Source organism: Cetorhinus maximus, chromosome 17 (genome assembly GCF_964194155.1).
Source record: "Cetorhinus maximus chromosome 17, sCetMax3.hap1.1, whole genome shotgun sequence".
NCBI lineage: Eukaryota > Metazoa > Chordata > Chondrichthyes > Lamniformes > Cetorhinidae > Cetorhinus > Cetorhinus maximus.
The window spans coordinates 60814401-60836340 of NC_135895.1; the positions used below are offsets into that span (position 1 = coordinate 60814401).

General features: G+C 44.9%; 1 protein-coding gene across 3 annotated transcripts in view; it reads right to left on the reverse strand.

Moving 5' to 3' along the window:
* Positions 1–21940, reverse strand: part of pde4ba (phosphodiesterase 4B, cAMP-specific a) — a 738960-nt gene that overhangs the window by 534802 nt on the left and 182218 nt on the right. For all 3 annotated transcript variants that reach the window (XM_078561296.1, XM_078561297.1, XM_078561300.1), the window contains one exon: positions 5056–5294. In XM_078561296.1, the coding sequence (XP_078417422.1) occupies positions 5056–5294 (239 nt within the window). The remainder of the gene's footprint in view (positions 1–5055; positions 5295–21940) is intronic.

The window sequence follows — 21940 nt, forward strand, 5'->3', positions numbered from 1 at the left end:
TAGCAGTTTGATACAACTGAGTGGCTTGCTAGGTCACTTCAGGGGCATTTAAGAGTCAACCACATTGATGAGAGTCTGGAGTCATATTTAGACCAGATTTCCTTCCCTAAAGGGCATTAGTGAGCCAGTTGGGTTTATAAGACAATTGACAATGGTTTCATGGTCATTATTAGAGTTTTCCAGACTAATTGCAGATTTTTATTGAATTCAAATTCCACCTTCTGCCATGGTGGGATTCAAACCCGGGTCCCCAGAGCATTACCTTGGGTCACTAGATTACTAGTGCAGTGACAATACCACTATGTTGCCACCTCCCCCATAATTCACCAGCAGTGCCTCTGTTGGTAAGACATAAGAACATAAGAACTAGGAGCAGGAGCAGGCCACTCGGCCCGCCATTCAATAAGATCATGGCTGATCTGCCCCAGGCCTCAATTCCTTTTTTGTGCCAGTTCCTCATAGCCCTCAACTCCCCGATATTTCAAAAATCTATCTACCTCCTCTTTAAATACTTTCAGTGATCCCGCCTCCAAAACTCTCTGGGGTAAAGAATCCCAGACATTCACTACCCCCAGAGAAGAAATTCCTTCGCATCTCAGTTTTAAATGAGTGTCCCTTTATTCTGTAACTATGTCCCCTAGTTTGAGATTCCCCCACTAGTGGAAACATCTTCCCAACATCTACCCTGTCAAGCCCCCTCAGAATGTTGTATGTTTCAATAAGGTCACCCTTCATTCTTCTAAACTCAAATGAATAAAGGCCTAACCTGTTTAGCCGTTCTTGTTAAGTCAACCCCTTCATCCCAGGAATCAGCCTAGTGAATCTCTTTTGAACTGCCTCCAATGCCAGTGTATCCTTTCTTAAATACGGGAACCAATACTATACACAGGTGTGGCTTCACAATACCCTGTAGAGTTGTAACAAGACTTCCCTATTTTTAAGCTCCAACCTCATTGCAATACAGGCCAAAATTTTATATGCCTTCCTAATTACTTGCTGCACCTGCATGCTAACTTTTTGTGTTTCATGTACAAGAACACCCTGATTCCTCTGTGCCGCACTTTTTTGGAGTCTCCCTCTTCATTTACATAATAGACTGCCTTTTTATTCTTCCTACCAAAGTGCATGACCTCACACCTTCCTACATTAAACTCCACCTGCCAAGTTCTTGCCCACTCACTCAACTTGTCTATATCCTCTTACAAATTCCTTATGTCCTCAACACAACATGCCTTCCCACCTATTTTTGCATCAGCAGCCACTCTCTTTCTTTTTATATATCTGTAGAAGCTCTTGCTGTTTGTTTTTATATTTCTTGCCAATTGACTTTCATAATCAATTTTCTCCCTCTTTATTAGCTTTTCAGTCATCAGCTGCTGGATCCTAAAACATTTCCAATCCTCTGGCCTACCACTAGTTTTCGCTGCTTTGTAAACCTTAGATTTTGATTGGATACTCTCCTTGACCACCTTTGTTAACCACGGGTGGCTCTTCCTTCTCATCGAGTCCTTCTTTTTGACCAGGATAACTTTTTGCTTAGTGTTATGAAATATCTGCTTAAAAATCTGCCACTGCTCATCCACAGACCTTCCCCTTAGTTTATTTTCCCAGCCCGCTTTAGACAACTCTTTCTGCATACAGTAAACACTGAGCAAAATTCTGTTTCCGAACTCATCAGTTCTACAAAAAAAAAGCTAAATTTTCCTGTTCCAAAAGGCAATAGACAATGCTTCATACTGAAGTCTATCAGTCAATGTCAAAGCTTTGGAATTCGAGGTTAATATTAGGAATGGTTAAGAAACTGGTTCAAGGATAGGAAACAACATATATAGATATTATATAAGGTTGGATGTGCGGGAAAAGCATTAGCTTTTCCTATCAAGACCTATTCAAAGTCTCACTACAAATCTATAATTCAGTTTTTGCCTCGCTGAACTGTTTTGATTGGTTTGTTTAAGCAACGCAACTGTTGGTGGGTTTATTTGGTGGGTGGTGCCTGGCGCACACGGAGGCACGTGGAGGACTTGCAGCTGCCGATGTTTGGTGCTGGTGATGGTGGGATGGGGTGGGGGGGTGTAGTTGGTGGAGAACAAAAACAGTAGAGGGTAAGGGGTGTCCAACAACAAAGTTACTCTAGCTGATGAGGTTGTTCCTGTGAGGGATGGAAGAAAAGGAATGGGGGTGGCATGAGAGGAACGGCATACGACGGGGTGGAGTTGGAATGGGAGGAGTGGATGAGGTGATGGAATTAGTTAAATGTGGCAAAATGGTGGAGTCAATTATTTGATACAAGTTATTTGAAAGCTAATCTTTAAATTTGAATAAAAGAATACATCAGTATTGATTCTATAAATGCAGACGATACCATTCTTTAGCCTCCAAGGTTTATAAGTCTAACTCCAATGGACAAGCTACCCCACAAATTTAGACTCAAGGAAAGAGCAGTTAAAATGTTGCTTTGAAACTTGAATTCTAAATGAAGAATTTCTCATGAAACAAGATTGGATAGTTAGGAAGCTGTTTTCTTCAATGTAGATGCTGCAACTATAAGAGTCAGATTTCAAGAAAATAGAGTGTTTGTTCCTTGAATAATATTGAGCCCATCAGATGTAAACTAGCCTTGTCAAATCAGGAGAAAACAGTTCCCAATTTGACTTACATATTTTATGACTATAAACAAGTCACAAGGCCAAACTCTTGACCAAATTTGTTTTCATGTTCCTAGGTCTGTTCTTACACATGGATAGCTTTATGTAGTTTTTTCTGGAGTGAGTTTAAAACCTAAATTCTCTGGTGAATGAATAACTAGAAATCCTGCATTTAAAGCAAAACTGTTGCAATAAAGTTATTAATGCGACCCCAAACGTTTTGCAGATCTCTGCTAATTGGTTATATTTGATGATGAACATGCCCGAACAATGCAGGGCAGAGATTAATAAAGCCAATTAAATGTTGAAATCCTTTTCCTTCCGTGCCAAAACAGTAGAAAATATGTCAGAGGAAGATACGATCGAACTGTAAAGTGCCCTGATCGTACCCTACATAGCGACACAGGAATTGCAAGACAAGAATAAACGATGGTCTATCTAAGAAGTGTCCACAGTGGCTTATTGGTAGCAATCTCAATTCTGAGTCAGAAGATTGTGGGCTCAACTCCCACTCCAGATACTTCAACACCAAATTTAGGCAAGCAATTCATAGCTTATGAAGAGTTTTGGGGTGGCCTGAGATCAAGAAAGGCATTTTATTAATTCAAGGGTGTGTTTGCTGCCATCACAACTGCAGGAGTTGCATTCACCAGACATGCACATCACTGCCAGAGGTGCCACAGGTAAGCTACCTATAGCAAAGAAAAGGACCATCTGCAATATTAAGCAATATAAAGATACTTTAATAAGTACCACCAGTTACGAATTACAGTTTTCACAGAACATTGAACACCAAAACACCAGTTAAAAATCCTGGGATCGCGACTGCAATTTGCTCTCCGTCCTGCTCACTGCCCCGGACCCCTCACTGCCTCCTTCTCACTCACCACCCTGCTCCCTCACTGTCCACAGACAGCGAGCGGAGCAGCCAAGGGTTCAGAGGGGGAGCCGATCGGAGCAGTGAGCTGGTCGGCGAGAGGAGCGGCGAGCAAAGCAGCAAGTAGGTCGGCAAGTGAGCCAGCGTGTGGGGCAGCGAGTGAAGTGGTGAGCGAAGCAACGAGTGGGATGAGCATTTGGTTGTCCAACATTCATAGAAACATAGAAACTAGGAGCAGGCATAAGCCATTCGGCCCTTCGAGCCTGCTCCGCCATTCATTATGATTATGGCTGATCATCCAACTCAATAGCCTGCTCCTGCTTTCTCCCCATATACTTTGATCCCTTTTGCCCCAAGAGCTATATCTAACTCCTTCTTGAAAACATACAATGTTTTGGCCTCAACTACTTTCTGTGGTAACGAATTCCACAGGCTCACCACTCTCTGGGCGAAGAAATTTCTCCTCACCTCAGTCCTAAATGATTTACCCCGTATCCTTAGACTGTGATAACGGTCGCACAATGTTAACGCCAGTGGCATGGCACATGCGTCTACGGGAGGAGTGTGCGCCGACTTGCTGTTCCAGGGGCACAATGATGACGTCAGCGGTACCGACTTCCTGTTCCAGCACAGTGGCAAGAGGAACAGTGTAAATCCAAGCCTTTCTTTTTAGTTCCCATTCTAACATCCTTGCAGTTGCATGATACAATGATAACAGAGTTGTGACTAATCATAGCAATTAACATCTCATTTAGTATATAACAGATGCAGTCCTGAGACGAGAAAAACTTTGGAAAGCTTTGGAAATCATGGCCTCAAAAATCATCTGTTGCTTCCAAGCCTGTTACACTCAACTTGCATCAAGTCTCAAATTATCTCAAGAAATACTTCCGAGGCACATGACAAATATAAAAGCATTTGAGGAAATGCTGATTCCAAGTGTCAAAGGTGTGCGCTTTCAGAGAAGATTGCGGAAAATTGGGCTCTTCAGCACTGAAAGGAGGAATCTGTTAAGTTACCTTCACAGAGATACATAATAACGTTATGAAAAAAGCAAATCTTGAAAACGTCTTTAAGTTACATTATGAATGTGTAAATTAGTAAACTGTACATTTAGGACTGATATTAGGAAGCTTTTCTTCATAAAAAGAATGAACCCCTGCACTGAGGAATGGATGTCAAAGTTCCAGCCCCTTCTTCTACATTCAAAAAGGGCTTAATAAACCATGTGGCCCACTCATCCTTTCTAGGAGCAGATGATAGAATGATAAAAAGATATAAGATAGCACATTTTAACATCGAGATTTTGCCAAAGTTTGGCTTGCAAGTCTGTAGAATTCCCAGTTCGGTCTTTGGACTCAGTATGTTGGCATTCCAAAGTTCCCAGCTTGGTCTCCTTTCTGCCAAGTTAGCCAAATTTTGCTTACAGCCCTCCCTCCCCCAAGTCAGTCAAAAATCACTTCACTGCTGCATACACATACAAAAACACACAATAGTGAAATTCCATAGGCTGAAAAGTTACAGTCTTACCAATCTTGGTCTACAGGTGTAATAGCTATCCTTGGAGGTACTCGCAATGGTAAAGTGGTAGGTCTTGGTATGCTATCTCTTTCTGGAGTCTTTGCTCTTTCTCCCTGCCTCCAAGCCAATGGTGGCAATTGAAGATTACCAGAGAAACGTCTCCTTCCTCTTCGTAAATCCACTCCAATTATGGTTCCAGATGAAGTATAAGATTTGCTGAGACCATAGTCTGTGGAATCTTTACCATTCTAAAAGAAGATCAAAAGAGGTATTTTTTTTAGGAAAAAAACATAAGCTCAATATGTACAAAGAATTAAATTTTAAAAAATATATTTGCTTGAATTTCATGCTGAACAGCTATAAGGTATTGTTCACCATGTTTCTATTGAGTTTTTAATAATCCTGTGTTAAAGTATTGTTTTAAGTGATATGTGACACCAAAAATATCAAATTTAGAAAAATATACAAAGCTCCAATAGCAAGTCCTTGCAATTCACTCAATAAACTAAATGCAACAAACTTCACTGTTTTGTATTTATGTTAAAATTATATATTTTCTTTAAAAATATTTATTTATTCTTTCCTGTTGCTTTACTTCAGTTGCATAAATTCATAAAAAGAACAGTTTACACTTGTAGCACACACTCAAATTATTAAACTAATTATGCTTAATTGCCTCGATCAAAAACATAAATTGTTTTGTTAAACTATGTTAAGCTCTACTCAAACAAGCAATGGATAAATAGGCTGCATGGTGTAGTACTGAGCCGTACAGACTAGCAAAGTCATTGGTTATATCTTGCTTCATGCTGTCGTTCTCAAACATAAAAGGGCTGGAAGTACAAAAGGTAGCATTTGCACCCCTTACATAAGCAAACATTTATTTTTTAAAAAAGCCTGATTATCATCTTCAGGAAAGGAAAACGGAGAAAATTAGAAGATAATGCACATTTTTCATTTCACACACAAATGAGAGAACTGAAATATAGACTTTCAATAATGCACAGGAAAATATAAGACAACAGCATGGCAATAATGGTACGAGTAATGCTGCTCACTGTCATTACTGGTTAAAACTGACAGCAACTTCTGGTGCCTGGACTAAATGTGGAAAATCAAAAGACTTTCCACAGGTGCAGGGTATAAGAGTCTTCTCCCACCCTTATAAAAGAAGATTTCTGGCGGCTTCTTTTGTGCTATGTAGGTTCAGATGCCACTCAGCTCTATCCTATGCAGTTGCAAAAAGCAGGAAGGGAAGCTGTGGGCAGCTGTCTGTCCAGGGCAGGGACATGAACCAACCCTCTTTACATGTTTTATGTTGGAAAAATTATATTCATTTAGCGCATTTTTGGGAACATATTAAATGAAGGATAGCTGTACATTTCTTCCATTTTTCCTCAATTCTGTTGAAGGGTCATCAACCTGTATTTCACTGTGTTTCTCTCCGCAGATACTTCCTGACCTGCTGAGTATTTCCAGCATTTTCTGTTTTTATTTCAGTTTCAGCTTCACCTGCTTTCTCAAAGTATTGCAATTTAAATGCTATTTCATCAAGTAAAATGTTACTGCACACAGCAATAAAAGCTCTTCTGTCTTTCACATCACAGGGGGTACCATCCACATGGCCAAGATACAGTTCTGGAAGATGTCCTTTCATGCAAATGTAGCATTGGCACTGAGCGCTATCTCATTTTTGAATGCACAGATAATGGACAAAGAGTCACACATCAGTGCAAGCTCTGGCACATGCTACTGTTCTGAGAGACCAATGCCACAGCCATCACTATTCCATAGGCATTAGGCTTGTGACGCCACTAACTAGAAGGATGGATGGTAACAATCAGATCCGAAAACCCCCGAGAACACCACACATATCAGATTGCTTTGCCGCTGCATGACAATAGTAAGCTGACAGCATGAAAAAAGTTGTGCATGTTGGTGGTTCAGGTGCTACAAAAGGTTCTTAGGTCTGAGGTGGGCCTCGTGTAATGACAGCTTGCTCCTGGGAGGGATCTGTTGCTGGCTGCATTTCTGGAGCTTGTGCCCAGGCATTGCATCCTACATGACCCTGGCATGCTGTTCTGAGAGGGAAAGCTGAAGTGGAGATGTTGAAAATGTTGAGAATATTGACTGTAAGCACTAGGCAATACAGGTGCCTTTTACTGTGTTATGTCTTCTGATTTCCATAAGTTAGAAATAATCACACTTTAGACTCAAAATGCTGGAGCTTCATCAAGTGTGTTCCTTACTGCTCTCCATGTGGCTGACAGATGAATGGACAGATACACTGAGCCTCCACTCCTGCATTGTGGCAAAGTCAAATTGCCACTCTGCTCCTAATTTCTTACCTGCAATCTTTCTCAATCCTATCTTGTCTGACCTTCTGACTCAGGCCATGCAAGATCTGTGCAGTGTTGCACGCTCCCGAGGTCTTCAGATGAGCGCTGCAGAGTTGGATGTAAGGAGGCTGCACCTCTTTTCTTGCAGCAATATCTTCCATAAACCAGGCAAGTTAAAGGTCCAGCCAAGTTTAAAGGTATTTGACAGGTCAGGGAGAAGGTAAGTGTCCAAGGTAACAGGGTAGGACTTGAGGGGTGGGGGTAGGATTTTGTGGAAGCGGTAGTGTTGGGTCGGGTCAGGCCTCAGTTGGAGGTTAGGGGAGTGTTGGGTCAGGCCTCAAGGTCAGCAGGGGGTGAGAGTTGGGTTTGGCAGGGGTGGGGGGTAAGAGTCAGCAGTTAGGCCTTAATGGTGGTGGGGGTGGAGAGTCCCCATTGGGGGTTGGGAAATCCCATGGGGGCATTGGTGTAGGTCTATACAATAGTTGCTATAGTAATATATATAATGTATCAGCAGCAACAATTGATGTAACACAGTCGGAACCATCCAATGTTTGTGATTTAAATCATTCCCAGTGCAGGGCAATTGCCCATTGGAAGTTTGCACTTTCCAGGCAATTGCCACGCAAACCTTACCTGGGAACTTCCCGGGGCAGGAAGTGGGGTGGGGGGGGGCGGCATCTGGGGATTCCCCAGCGCAGGAGTATACACTCAGTTACACTGCCCAGAAGTTACAGCACATTGTTACTTGGCACATGACTGCAGTGCAGCACCCCAGGATATATATTCACAGAGCAGTTGGCTGCTAGCTCTTTACCAATATTATAACAATACAACATACTGCATACCAAATCTTGGGAAAGCCAACAAACCAGCAAACCAGATTGCCTTGCTGTGATGCCAAAAACAATGTACTTCCCAGTTCTTACAAAATGCAGTGATCAGCTGCTGAATATATGCCTTTACTGCACACTCTATATTGCAGATATTCCCTGTAGTTGTCTGAAATATTAAACTTTAATGTAGTGATCATCTTCATGGCCCCCCAGGCAGTGCGGTAGGTGGCAGAGCTCCCTTTTGCCTATTTTTGAAATTCACTGTTCTAACGCTCATCTGCTTACTAAGGTCCTCATAGGATCTTGCATCCTGTGTGTTATTTGTGGGGCTGGGGAATTGGTAATACCTGTTGGTATATATCCACCTTAACTGCTGCCTTACTTTCCTTTCCTGCTGCTCATCCTCCATGATAACAGCATGCAAAGATATGACCATGGGGAATGCCATACCTGCCCCGAAGAACTCTCTGTGGGCAGGGTGATTATGCATTCCTGCAAGCAACAGCAAAATTCAAGGCTGTACAGGTTAAATACCAAAAATAATCACCCCAAACAGTTATTCCATGCTGCAGTAATTGCTATTCAAACTTTCAGCAACTTCAGGCTCAAATAATCCTGGCTTCTACCAGTCTCAGCCAATCCCACAACAACTGCACCTTATATTTCATTTTAACTTATCATTGCTGCTCTGCATGCATAAATCCAGGAAGTTGAGGGCTGAGTCATTCACCCAGATTATCATGTATTGAAATAAGCAACATAGAGGTCTAGTGAGTGGATCATGGGGATAGGCCGAATCACATTTGGAAATTTGGTGCTTCAGTTATGAGGCAGGAAACTGGTGGAAGCAGCTTCAGCATCAAGTGATTTGGTCCAATTTTAAGCCCCAGAAATGCCAAAAACAGCATGAAATTTCAAAGTCTGTGGGTTAGTGGTGATAATATCTGGAATTGACCAGTCTGCAGTATGAAAATGGCTTTTCATTTGTTTCCACACTTCTGCATAATGGGTTAATGTGCAATAACTAAAACTCTTATTGAACTACTATTAAAGGATGGATCTGACTGAAATAAGCAAAATGCTATTTTCTGCATTTCTTTGTGCATTAACATTGTACTTACAGTTGATATAGGGCAGAATTTTCCGTTTGATTCCAGAAGATTCTGCCCTATGTCTTTGGACTTTACCTCTCTAATAATAAAAATCTATCATAATACCAATTTTACCAGTAATCTTTGGGAAAAATAAACACTGTTTCTTAACTTCTCCCGGCTAGGTGTAACATTTCACCCTCTCTTTTGAATTCAAGCTACTCTGGTTTATTTAAAAATGCAAATGTTCCCTTTACACCTCACATGCTAAAACTTAACCCATGTTTACCTATTTAGCATTTCAAACCTAGCTTCTCTTCTTATATCAAAACTTTCAGACCAGCTGTCTCTAATTCAATTAAGTCCCACCCAGGCACACACATTTACATAGACACAGACCCCCAAGTACTCTACATTACGATAAATTCCAAATAACATTATGAAACTTATTATATCTTCCTGACATGTTCAGGAATCCCCGGGACATGGTCTTAATTAGTTTGTTCTGGTAACATGCAACCCAATGGCCCATTACTCCAGCAATTCAGTTTGAGACCTGAAAATGGTCCAAAATCTGAAAAAGCCTAAGGTGATAAAAATCCACTCTTTATCTTTGGTATACCCTGAGGTGTGTTTGGATCCATAATCTCAATAGCTATGGTTCAATATGCACCTCCTCCATAGCTAGGTGCTTATGGTTTCTCCTCCACCACATTTTACCTGCTCATTTGTGCTCTGCCTTCTGCCTAACTAACTAAATCCCTGTAGCTGAATGATTTATACTGGTGCTTGCCAGGGTTAGATGCAATGAGCTGCCAGATAAGGCACTAGCTGACAACCGTTGTGAGGGGCTTGCTGCAATGTCTTATGCCATACCTTTCAAAACAAAGAAAGAAAATTATTAGGGTTAGATTCTCAGAAATAAATTACTGAACTGCTGCCTTACTTGTACAGTACAGTTATTGTGTGGCAGCTAGGTATTAGTGTGTGGTAGTTTATAGGAAGGAGTGTGATAGATGGCTGAATTTACAAAACCTGAGCTGATATTATGCCTACTGCTACCTTATCTCCTACCTCTTCCTGCAACTCCAACCCTTTACCTGCAGGGCCTACTCAAGGAAGGGTGAGGACACGTATTGAACCTTGATCCCAATCTGGTTGCTTGTTTTCAATCCAGTGGGAACTCCCACTGATAATCAGTTCTTTATAACTTCTATCCATAGGTTCAGTTAGCATCCAAAACATTTGTTGGTTTGGGGCACTTTACACCTGCCCAGGATGTCCAGTAAAATATAGTTGCAGAATGTTCTTTGACATGACTTCTTTAGTGAATACTTCCCTGACATAATCACTTAGCATGTTAACGATTTTCAGCTCATTTTCAATTCCACTTCAACTTAAGGTATCCCAATTCTTTGAAAACCCACTGAAAAACCTACTGGAAAAATGTTTATTTCCATATTTTGTTTTTGCAGCTATACTAATTTCAAGTTCCTTCTTTGTCTTCTGATTAACTTTTTTTACACCTTGAAGATTCCTAACTTCTGCCCAGTGGTTTCTCTCACACATTTCCCTGCAGATTTTAAGAAGGCTGTTTTTTCTTATTTATTTCGCTTTGTATTCGTCTGGGAATTTCATCTACTGAAATTTCCTGATTATATTTCTTCAGCATTCGCTGAATCATCAGAAGCTTATTTTATATGAATTTGGTTCAGGATTGCACACTACTGTTAATCTGTATCAAGCCAACTTGCTTGTTTTAATGCAGCAGCTGACACTCTTGACACTGACACCGAGACTGACACTGTGCAGGTGCAGGAAGGCTCCCCCTAGTGTTGTGGCACATACACAGCCTTTTTTTTATTTGTTCATGGGATGTAGGCATTGTTTGCAAGGCCAGTATGTATTGTCCATCCCTAATTGCCATCGAGAAGGTGATGGTGAGTCACCTTCTTGAACCGCTGCAGTTCATGTGGTGTAGGTACACCCACATTGTCTCTAGGGAAAGAATTTCAGGGTAATGACCAAGCAACAGTGAAGAAATGGCGATTTAGTTCTAAGTCAGGGTGGTTTGTAACTTGGAGGGGAACTTGCAGATGCTGTTGTTCCCATGCATCTGTTTCCCTAGTCCTTCTAGGTGGTAGAGGTGGCAGGTTTGGAAGGAGCTGTTAAAGGAGCTTTGCAGAGTTGCCGCAGTGCATCTTGTGGATGGCACATATTGTTGCCACTGTGTACCGGTGGTGGGGGGAGTGAATGTTTAAGGTGGATGTGATGCTGATCAAGCAGACTGCTTTGTCCTGGGTGGTACTGAGCTTCTTGAGTGTTGTTGGAGCTGCGCTCATCCAGGCAAGTGGGGGGTTTTCAATCACACTCCTGACTTCTGCCTTGTCGATGGTGGCTTTGAGGAGTCAGGAGGTGAGTTACTCACCACAGAATTCCCAGCCTCTGACCTGCTCTTGTAGCCACAGTATTTCTATGGCTTGTTCAGTTAAGCTTCTGGTCATTGGTGAGGTGGAAGCATTTTCTTAAGGAGACTGTCAAAGAACATTCTACAACAAAATTCATTGGACATCTTAAGGTAATTTAAAAATATATATATGTATTTACTAGCATTTGGTTTGTATTTATCATGCATGCTTGGTGACATGTCGGTTAAAAACATTCAGTTTCTCAAGTGCTATTTTCCAATCATTCTGCTTAAACTTTTCACTCACTGCCTTGAAATCAATCCTTTTAAAATCATACGTCTGAATACTAGTGAATGAATGTCATCTTGGCAAACTAATAATTTTACTATTGTCATCCTGACGTGCTTTCTCCCACAGCACCTTTGACAAAGGGCTGGATTTTCCAGGGCCTTTTGAATCCTACCTACACCTGACCCAATTATCTTAGTGGAACTTCATTTTACACTGAGGGTAGGTTTAGCACAGGGATCTCTAGGGCACTCAGGGAATAAAGCCCCCCAAAAAAGTGTTCAGACATTCTAGTGGGAGGAAGTGCTTATAGTCAGTGCCACCTCAACCACCAGATGAACAACAGTTCAGTGTCAGAAACATTTTAATGGTCTTACCAGGTTGACCAAGGAAAGTGAAAGCACAAGTGACTAAGCAAATGCTAATAAGTTATGACCCCTGTAGAGACCGATATGTTTGAAGTCCCAGTGACCACTTAAAGCAACTCCACAAGAAGATTTCAAGTTTTAAGATTTTACTGTAACAATAAACACTATTTCATAGGCAACTTATACTCTAAGGCTACAGAAAAGTTAACCCTCATTAATGCTTTAATGCGACCAATAACCCCACATCTCAGTTATGTTACACCGTACTCTCCAAGGGATTACAGTCCTTATATGAAACAGTCCACAGTCATTGCCAGCTTCCAACGGGTTCATGTTTCTCTGTTTTACCAAATAATAATTTCGAGTGACCGTCTAAAGGCGCTTCCTTCAGTTTTAGAGAGTGTCAAAATCCACTACAAGCAGCAAAGCCTGCTCCAATAATTCTCCTCCGTGGCCACACCAGGATGAATCTCCTGAATTCATTAGAAGGCTATGGAATGAGTTTCTTTGACCAGAGACAGTCTTCCCTCCCGCATCCTACTTCAGTAGCTCGCAGAGAACTCAAAGCTTCTCTCTGCTGATCACACTAACTGCAATCCTTTTCCTCTCCCTCTCTTTTCTCTTCTAACCAAAAGCCTGGTTGCTGAAAGTCTGTCAGCACAGGTGCCCTTGCCCTTATTACCATATGTGAGAACTTTGCATCTTGCTCAGCAAGTCTCTTGACTTGGGCCTTTCTTGTCCCCATTAGCAACCAAGCCACTTAGGCTTGTTGTCAGGCAGAATTTGTAGCAGGTCACATGACCCCCTTCACTACTCCATTTTATCTTAAATCAGACAGAGTTTAAAACAAACATCTGATAAAACCGTGTATTCATAACAGAGTAATCTGGGTTCAGATGAAGCGTTCTGAAGATGAAGATCTGAAATGTTCAGATGAAGATCTGAAATGTTAACTCTATTTCTCTCCATAGGTGCTGCCTGACCTGCTGAGTATTTCCTGTATTTTCTGTTTTAATTTAAGATTATAGCATCTGCAATATTTTGCTTTTGTAGGAGTGATCTCACATCATATAAAAACCACAGTGTAGAAGAGATGAATTAAACAGTTGGACTGCACAAGATGCCCTCAACAACTCCTCACAGTCAGACTTCTCTTTCCCTTTCACTGCCTCATATTACATTTACTACACGGTTGAGTAAGAAATGAAGATATTGCTGCATTGCCTGTGTCTGATGTGCATACTCATAAAGGTATGTATGCAGACCCCTAACTGAAAAGGAAACTATGAATTAGTCTGGCTCCTGTCTGAACCCTTACATTCTTTGCAAAAACGAAACAGGCGAACAACCAAATGCAAAGGAGTTCCACAGATAGTAGAACAGCAAGCACCAGTCGCCTGAGCAGACATGAGGAGGTACAACATCTGAAGGCCAAGGAAAAGGAGCAGAAAACAAGATGCATTTATATAATGCCTTTAGCCTAGAAAAACGTTCCAAAATTACTTCACAGAAGTGTAATCAGATAAAAATGGATGTTAAGCCAAAGACACAGATATTCAGAGGGGTGACCAAAGGCTTAGTCAAAGAGCTGGGTTTCAAGGAGGATCAAAGCCAGAGAGGAATCAAGAGAGGTTTAGGAAATACATTTCAGAGTATAGGACCAAAACAGGTGAAAGCACGGTAACAATGGTTGGTGGTAGTAAGGGGAAGTGCACAAGGGGCTAGAGTCACAGGGTTCTTGAAGTTCTGTAGGAGGTTACAGAGATAAGAGAAGTGAGGCCATGAAGGGGTTTAAATACAATGATGAGAAATTTAAAACTGATATGTGTGGGTTCAGAAGCCAATGAAGGGGTGAAAGGTGACTGAACTTTGTATGGGCTAGAAAGTAAGCACCAGAGTTTTGGATAGGCCAAAGCCTGTGGAGGATGGGATGTTAGCCAGAAAGGCATTAGGATAGTTGTGTTTAGAGGTGATAAAGGAGAGGTGGAAGTATATGGTCTTTGTGATAGAGAGGACATGGGAGAGAATTCTACAGGCCTCTGCTGGTGGAGTTGTAGTTGGGGATGGCCTGTAGAATTCCCATGATGGCCTTCCCATCGCTCTCCCGCCCACTCTGCAATTTTATGGGGGTGCAGCTGAGACCAAGAGTGGCTTGGCTGCCCTAGTCCCAATTAAAACCCTCAACTAGCCAATTTATGGCCACTTCCTGCCTAGCCTAAACTTTGACGGTGGAGCTAGTGGTTCAGGGACTGGGGGGGGCGGGTGACGCTGGGGGAAGCTCGGAAGGTTATCCAGCTCAGGCCTGACACTGGAGAGGGGTGGGGGGCCCTTTCCCCTACTGGTCCCCTTTCAGTTTGGGTGCCCCGCTCCCCCACACAACCTCCCCATCCCGCCCAAGTCTGGTCACCCCAGGTGCTCCTTCTCCTCTGCCCTTCAAATCATGAGCCCACCCCACTCACCTTCACCAACTCCCACCCCACTGGGTCGCCACTCCCCTCCTTGCCGCAAGACCCTGACCTTCCCTGTGTCCTGGGGCTCCAGCACTTTGACTTTGGGTACCGCCTGTAGTCCCAGCAATAGGGAGGTGATGGCATAGTGGTATTGTTGCTAGACTTGTAAGCCAGGGATCCAGGGTAAAGCTCTGGGGACCCAGGTTCAAATCACACCATGGTAATATTTGAATTCAATAAAAATCTGAAATTAAAACCATTGTTGATTGTTGTAAAAACCCATCTGGTTCACAAAGGAAGGAAATCTGCCATCCTTACCTGGTCTGGCCTATATGTGGTTGAAGGTTAAAATGCCCTCTGAAATGGCCTAGTAAGCCACTCAGCTGTATCAAAACACTACAAAGCCTAAAACAAAGAATGAAACTGGAAGGACCACCTGGCATTGACCTAGGCAGCAGAAACAGCCCTGTTCCCCCTGCAAAGTCCTCCTGACTAACATCTGGGAGCTAGTGCCAAAACTGGGAGAGCTGCCTCACATACAAGTCAAGCAACAGCCTAACAGTCATCCTCACAGAATCATATCTTACAGATAATGTCCCAGATATCACCATCACCATCCCTGGGTATGTCCTGTCTCACTAGCAGGGCATACCCAGCAGAGGTGGCGACAGAGTGGTATACAGTCGGGAGGGAGTTGTCCCGGGAGTCCTCAACATAGACCCCATGAAGTCTCATGGCATCAGGCCAAACATGGGCAAGGAAACCTCCTGATTACCATGTACTGCCTTCCCTCAGCTGATGAATCAGTTTCCCTCCATGTTGAATACCATTTGGAGGAAGCACTGAGGGTGGCAAGGGTGCAGAATGTACTTTGGGTGGGGGACTTCAATGTCCATCACCAAGAGTGGCTCAGTTGCACCACTGCTGGCTGAGCTAGATTGGGCCTGCAGCAAGTGCTGAGGGGAAAACAGACTTAACCTCATCCTCACCAGCCTGCCTGCCACAGATGCATCTGCCTATGACAGTATCGGTAAGAATAACCACTGCACAGTCCTTGTGGAGATGAAGCCTTGCCTTCACATTGAGGATACCCGCCATCAGCAGCAGAGTTGCACTCGACCACAATCTGTAACCTCATAGCCCAGCATGTCACCGATTCTACCGTTACCATCAAGCCAGGGGATCACCACTGGTTCAATGAAGAGTGCAGGGGGGCATGACAGGAGCAGCACCAGGCATACCTAAAAATGAGGTGTCAACCTGCTGAAAATATAACACAGGACTATTTGCATGCCAAACAGCATAAGCAGCAAGTAATAGACAGAGCTAAACGATTGCACAACCAACGGATCAGATCTAAGCTCTGCAGTCCTGCCACATCCAGTTGTGAATGGTGGTGGAAAATTAAACAACTCACTGGAGGAGGAGGCTCCACAAATATCCCCATCTTCAATGATGGGAAAGTCCAGCACATCAGTGCAAAAGATAAGGCTGACGTATTTTTTAAAATCTTCAGCCAGCAGTGCCAAGTGAATGATCCACCTCAGCCTCCTCCAGAGTTCCCCAGCATCACAGGTGTCAGTCTTAGCCAGTTCGATTCATGCCACATGATATCAAGAAATGGCTGAAGGCACTGGATACAGCAAAGGCTACGGGCCCTGATAAAATTCCGACAATAGCGCTGAAGACTTGTGCTCCAGAACTTGCCGCACCCCTAGGCGAGCTGTTCCAGTACTGCTACAAAACTGGCAACTACCCGGCTATGTGGAAAATTGCCCAGGTATGTCCTGTTCACAAAAAGCAGGACAAATCCAACCCGGCCAATTACCGCCTCATCAGTCTACTCTCGATCATCAGTAAAGTAATGGAAGGGGTCATCAACAGTGCTATCAAGCGGTAATTACTTAGCAATAACCTGTTCACTGATGCCTAATTTGGGTTCCGCCAGGGCTACTCAGCTCCTGACCTCATTACAGCCTTGGTTCAAACATGGACAAAAGAGCTGAACTCGCGAGGTGAGAGTGAGAGTGATTGCCCTTAACATCAAGGCTGCATTTGACCTAGTGTGGCATCAAGGAGCCCTAGCAAAACTGGAGTCGATGGGAACCAAGGGGAAAACTCTCCATTGGTCGGAGTCATACCCAGCACAAAGGAAGATGGTTGTGATTGTTGGAGGTCAGTCATCTCAGCTCCAGGAAATCACTGCAGGAGTTCCTCAGGGTAGTGTCCTCAGCCCAACCATCTTCTGCTGCTTCATCAGCGACCTTCCTTCCATCATAAGGAGTGGGGATGTTCGCACAATGCTCAGCACCATTCACAACTCCTCAGATACTGAAGCAGTCCATGTCCAGATGCAGCAAGGCCTGGACAAAATCCAGCCTTGGGCTGACAGGTGGCAAGTAATATTCATGCCACACAAGTGCCAGAAAATGACCGTCTCCAACAAGAGAGAATCTAACCATCACCCCTTGATATTCAATGGTATTACCATCACTGAATCCCCAACTATCAACATCCTGGGGGTTACCATTGACCAGAAACTGAACTGGACTAGCTATATAAATACTGTGGCTACAACAGCAGGTCAAAGGCTAGGAATCCTGTGGAGAGTAATTCACCTCCTGACTCCCCAAAGCCTGTCCACCATTTACAAGGCACACAGTCAGGAGTGTGATGGAATACTCCCCCTTGCCGAGATGAGTGCAGCTCCCACAATACTCAAGAAGCTTGACACTATCCAGGACCAAGCAGCCTGCTTGATTGGCACCACATCCACAAACATTCACACCTTCCACCACCAACACACAGTAGCTGCGCGATGTACCATCTCCCAATGCACTGCAGGAATTCACCACGGCTCCTTAGACAGCACCCTCCAAACCATGACCACTACCATCTAGAAGGACAAGGGCAGCAGACAGATGGGAACACCACCACCTGGAAGTTCCCCTCCAAGTCACTCACCATCCTGACTTGGAAATATATCACCGTTCCTTCACTGTCGCTGGATCAAAATCCTGGAACTCCCTTCCTAATAGCACTGTGGGTGTACCTACACCACATGGGCTGCAGCAGTTCAGGAAGGCAGCTCACCACCACCTTCTCAAAGGCAATTAGCATGGGCAATAAACGCTGGCCCAGCCAGCGAATGCCACATCCCGCGAATGAATAAAAAATAACGGTCGCTGCTCCCAGTGGCAAAGGTGAGACTACAGAGCTGCTGGCCAATCCCAGGATTTACACCCAAGTGAGGGGTGGAATTATTGCTCCTGACTGTTGGGCATCACTGATTGGTGGGGATGCATTCCCTGCCAACACCTCCAGTGGTGGGTCAGGAAACAGAAGGATTTCGATTTCCACGTACATGAATCAGTAAAAGTTAGTTTCAGGGGACTAAGACCTCACCCTGTATATTTTTTATAAAATAGATATATCCTCACGACTATTTCCAAAACTATAAAAACTGGATAAAGACCTTTTAAAATGGCTGAATCTATATCTATCTATAACGTCTGAACAAAACGAACTATATGGCAGTTTCAAATAAACTTACACCTCATTATTCCTGAAGAGACACTAACAACATAAGGCGGAATTTTCCAGTGTCAGGCTTGTTCGGTGGCGTGAGCAGACAATATGGCAAGAAGGCCAAAAACTGGTTTCAGGACGTCGTGAAACCAGCTTGTGATCGTCCGCTCAGCCCGTCAATGGCGGGCCTCGTTTCCTGCCATTGGGAGTTGGGGACCTCATTGTAATACATCAACATATCGTTAGAAGTCTAGCCGCCGGACTCATCCCCCACACACCCCCCCCGCCCCACCGACTGGATCGTTCGCCCATGTCGGGGTGCAGTTTCACAACAGCATAAAAAGGCGTGCACCAGTGGACTGCGCTTTGAGGGGAACTCGGAGGTGAGTGCACAGTAACATTGCGCAGCACAGGTGCGTTTGAGAGGGGGGATTGGCAAAGAATGCCCTGTGGTTGAAAGTAGCACACAAGCACATTCAAGGTGGGGGCAGGGTGGGCGAGGGAAGTGGCCACGCATTAGGGAAACCTTGTATAAAGTGACCATTGCTCTGCAGCCGAGACTGTTCAGGTGCAGCCACATTGATATGATTGGAGTTGGGCCTCTAGCTTATCTGCCCACTCAAGCAATACAGAGGCATCAAAGTGCCACCAAGTGCTCCAGAGCGTTTCATCCCTCGGACATAGATTGCAAACCAATGAACGTTTTAGTGGACGGCAGAACAGTTGGATGTTGTACAATCTCTTTGCTAAAACTGGCCTTGGAGCAGTCTCTGGTGGATGCGCTCACAGTCTCTTGCAAGGTCATTATCCCAGTTTGGACCAGTCTCCCCCATGGCTCAAGATGAAAGTGCAGCCTTGCAGTGCGAGTTAGGAGAATTCCTGCACCTGAGCTGAGAGCACAGCATGCAGTCCAAAGGACAAAGCTGCCACCAATCAGTCAGATGGAGTGGGATGGAGGAAGTTGAGGTTTCGGGCAGCCTTGCAGTGCACTAAACTCTAGCCACCCAAGTGGTGGTCAGCACTCTCCAGGATGCGTTAAGGGGCCTTCAGACTTAACCAAGACAGGTTATTAGTACACCCATGCTAACCCACAAGTCTCTCTCTTTCATCCTGCATGAGTAGTACATCAGTATCGTGGAGCCTGGTGACCTAGCTATTTGCCTCATGGCGTAGAGAAAGTGAGACGACAAAGAAGAGAGCGACTGAGGCGCTTGGCTGCGTAGAGGGAGGTACAGCACCCTCTGGAAGAAGGAGTGGCTGGGGCTCCCTCACATGCCAAGCGAGCCATCACTGGTCAGCGCCTAGCAACACCCAGGGTCTATAGATTCATTCCTGCAGATGTCCAAGAACCAGTGTCGCCATAGACTGCGCAAGTCTAGGGAACTGGTCGGTCATATCTGCCACCTGCTGCAGGATTTGGTGCCACGGGGATGTGGAGGGCATCCGCTGCCAGTAGCCATGAAAGTGACAACGGCGCTCAATTTCTATGCCAGTGGCTCCCTTCAGGGCTCCACAGGTGACCTCTGTGGTATCTCACAAGCCTCTATCCACAAATGAGGTTATGGATGCCATCTGTGTGAGGGCACACAACTTTGTGCATTTCGCTCGGGACCAGCAGAGCCAGGATGCAAGAGCGATTGATTTTGCCCAGATCTCAGATTCCCACAGGTGCAGGGTGCCATCGATTGCCCTCTCGTGGCGCTCAGATCTCCATCACAACAAGGGTCCAACTATGTCAACCGCAAGGGATCCCATTCGCTGAATGTGCAGCTGGTGTGCGATCACCACAAACACATTCTGCAGCTCAGTACACGGTTTCCAGGGAATGTGCACGACTCCTGCATTCTCAGTCGGTCACAGATCCCTGACGTCGTCCAGGGTCCACAGAGGCTGCAGGGACGGCTCCTCGGGGACAAGGGCTACTCACAGAGAACGTGGCTGATGACACCCGTGCGGCAGCCTCCGACTGCAGGAGAGTGAAGGTATAACGAGGCTCATGCTGCAGCTCACAACTTGATGGAGCAAACCATTGGGATGCTGAAAATGAGGTTCTGGTGCCTGGACCGGTCTGGTGGAGCCCTGCAATATAGTCCACAGAGGGTGTCATGCATCGTCATCACCTGCTGCGCCCTTTACAACCTGGTGCTGCAATGGGGAGAGGAGCTGGCTGAGGAGTAGATGGAGGAGCTGGAGGTCTCCTCCGATGAGGAGGATGCTGACTGTGATGAGGGTGAGGAGGTCCTCGAAGGCGACGATGACAGGGATGAGGCCCTTGCACTGGCCAGATGAGGCAGGCGTGCTCGGGAGGCCGTAATAGCTGCCAGATTTGCAGAGTATGACAACGACATGCAGTGAGGAGATACCATAAAATCCTCACATTGCATCTACGAATATTTGACTCCAGTCAGGCTCATGGCAGCACACATATCCTCTGTGATAATGTTCCTGTCATGGAGATGCAGTGGAGGCCCTACTAGTCACTCAATAGCAGGAGGATGATGACGAGATGCAGTGAGGACACTCCATAGACCTTCACATAGCCTCTGAGAATATCTGACTCCTGTCTGGCCGAGGGCAGCTTGCCTTGTAATCAGGCTCATATGATAGAAATGCAGCCATGAAACGTTAAAAGCACCTGACCCCTTCGGGAGCACAGTGTCACTGGTCACAGATGCTGAAGAAATGGGGGCCAGCCGCATCTTAAAGGTGCAGAGAACACACACAGAATGATGGTACTCTGACGCCTGCCCACTACATTCTGGCAGCAATGACAAGCACCATCGCGGTGCAGGCAACATGTGTTCAGCAAGTGTGAGGCCAGACCAACACTTTGGTATGAAGGCTGCACAAAGCACAGGGAAAAGGCCCTGGACTGAGGCACATGCCTTTATTTTGTGCAGAAGGTTTCACATCTGAATGACACAAACATTGCTCATCAGTACAAGGAGCCATAGGCAGGAAGACATTCTTGGGAGTTTATCGACAATAGTGAACATTATGTACAAGTGGTTAACACACTGCCCAGGCTGTGCAACTACATCTTCTTAACCTTCCTAACCCTGCCTTAGTCTTGGTGCTCCCCGGACATCCACAGCAGAGGTGGAGGCAGCCTGTTGACTGCGATGCCCTGTGTTTGATGACCTTGGCGGGCATCCTCTGGAGGGCTGACACTTGGAGGGCGTCGGCCTGCTTTCGGGGTCCTGCTTTATGGCAGTGGCACCTTCCTCAGCCTGTAGAGCTGGAGCTGCTGAGGTCGCAGTAAGAGGGGATTCAGATGGGCCGGATACTTCAGGAGTCACCTGGATAGATGGCCCTGGCGGTGGGGACACCTGCTGATACTCCTCCTTATGGATGCCCAAGGTCCCTGGCTGACTCCTTGAGAAGGGGTAGCTGGTGAGATTGGGCTGCCCTGCACCCCTCTCATGTACATGCTGTTGGTCGCCAACTATGGCATCAGTGATGGAGTTCAGCTCGCGCTACAGTGCAGGAGTGACATCCTGGGCCAAGGTCTCCATGGTGGCCGCCATCCTACCAGTGTTGACCTCAGTATGTTGACATGCCGGCGCTATCACCTCAGCCTGAAGGCAGT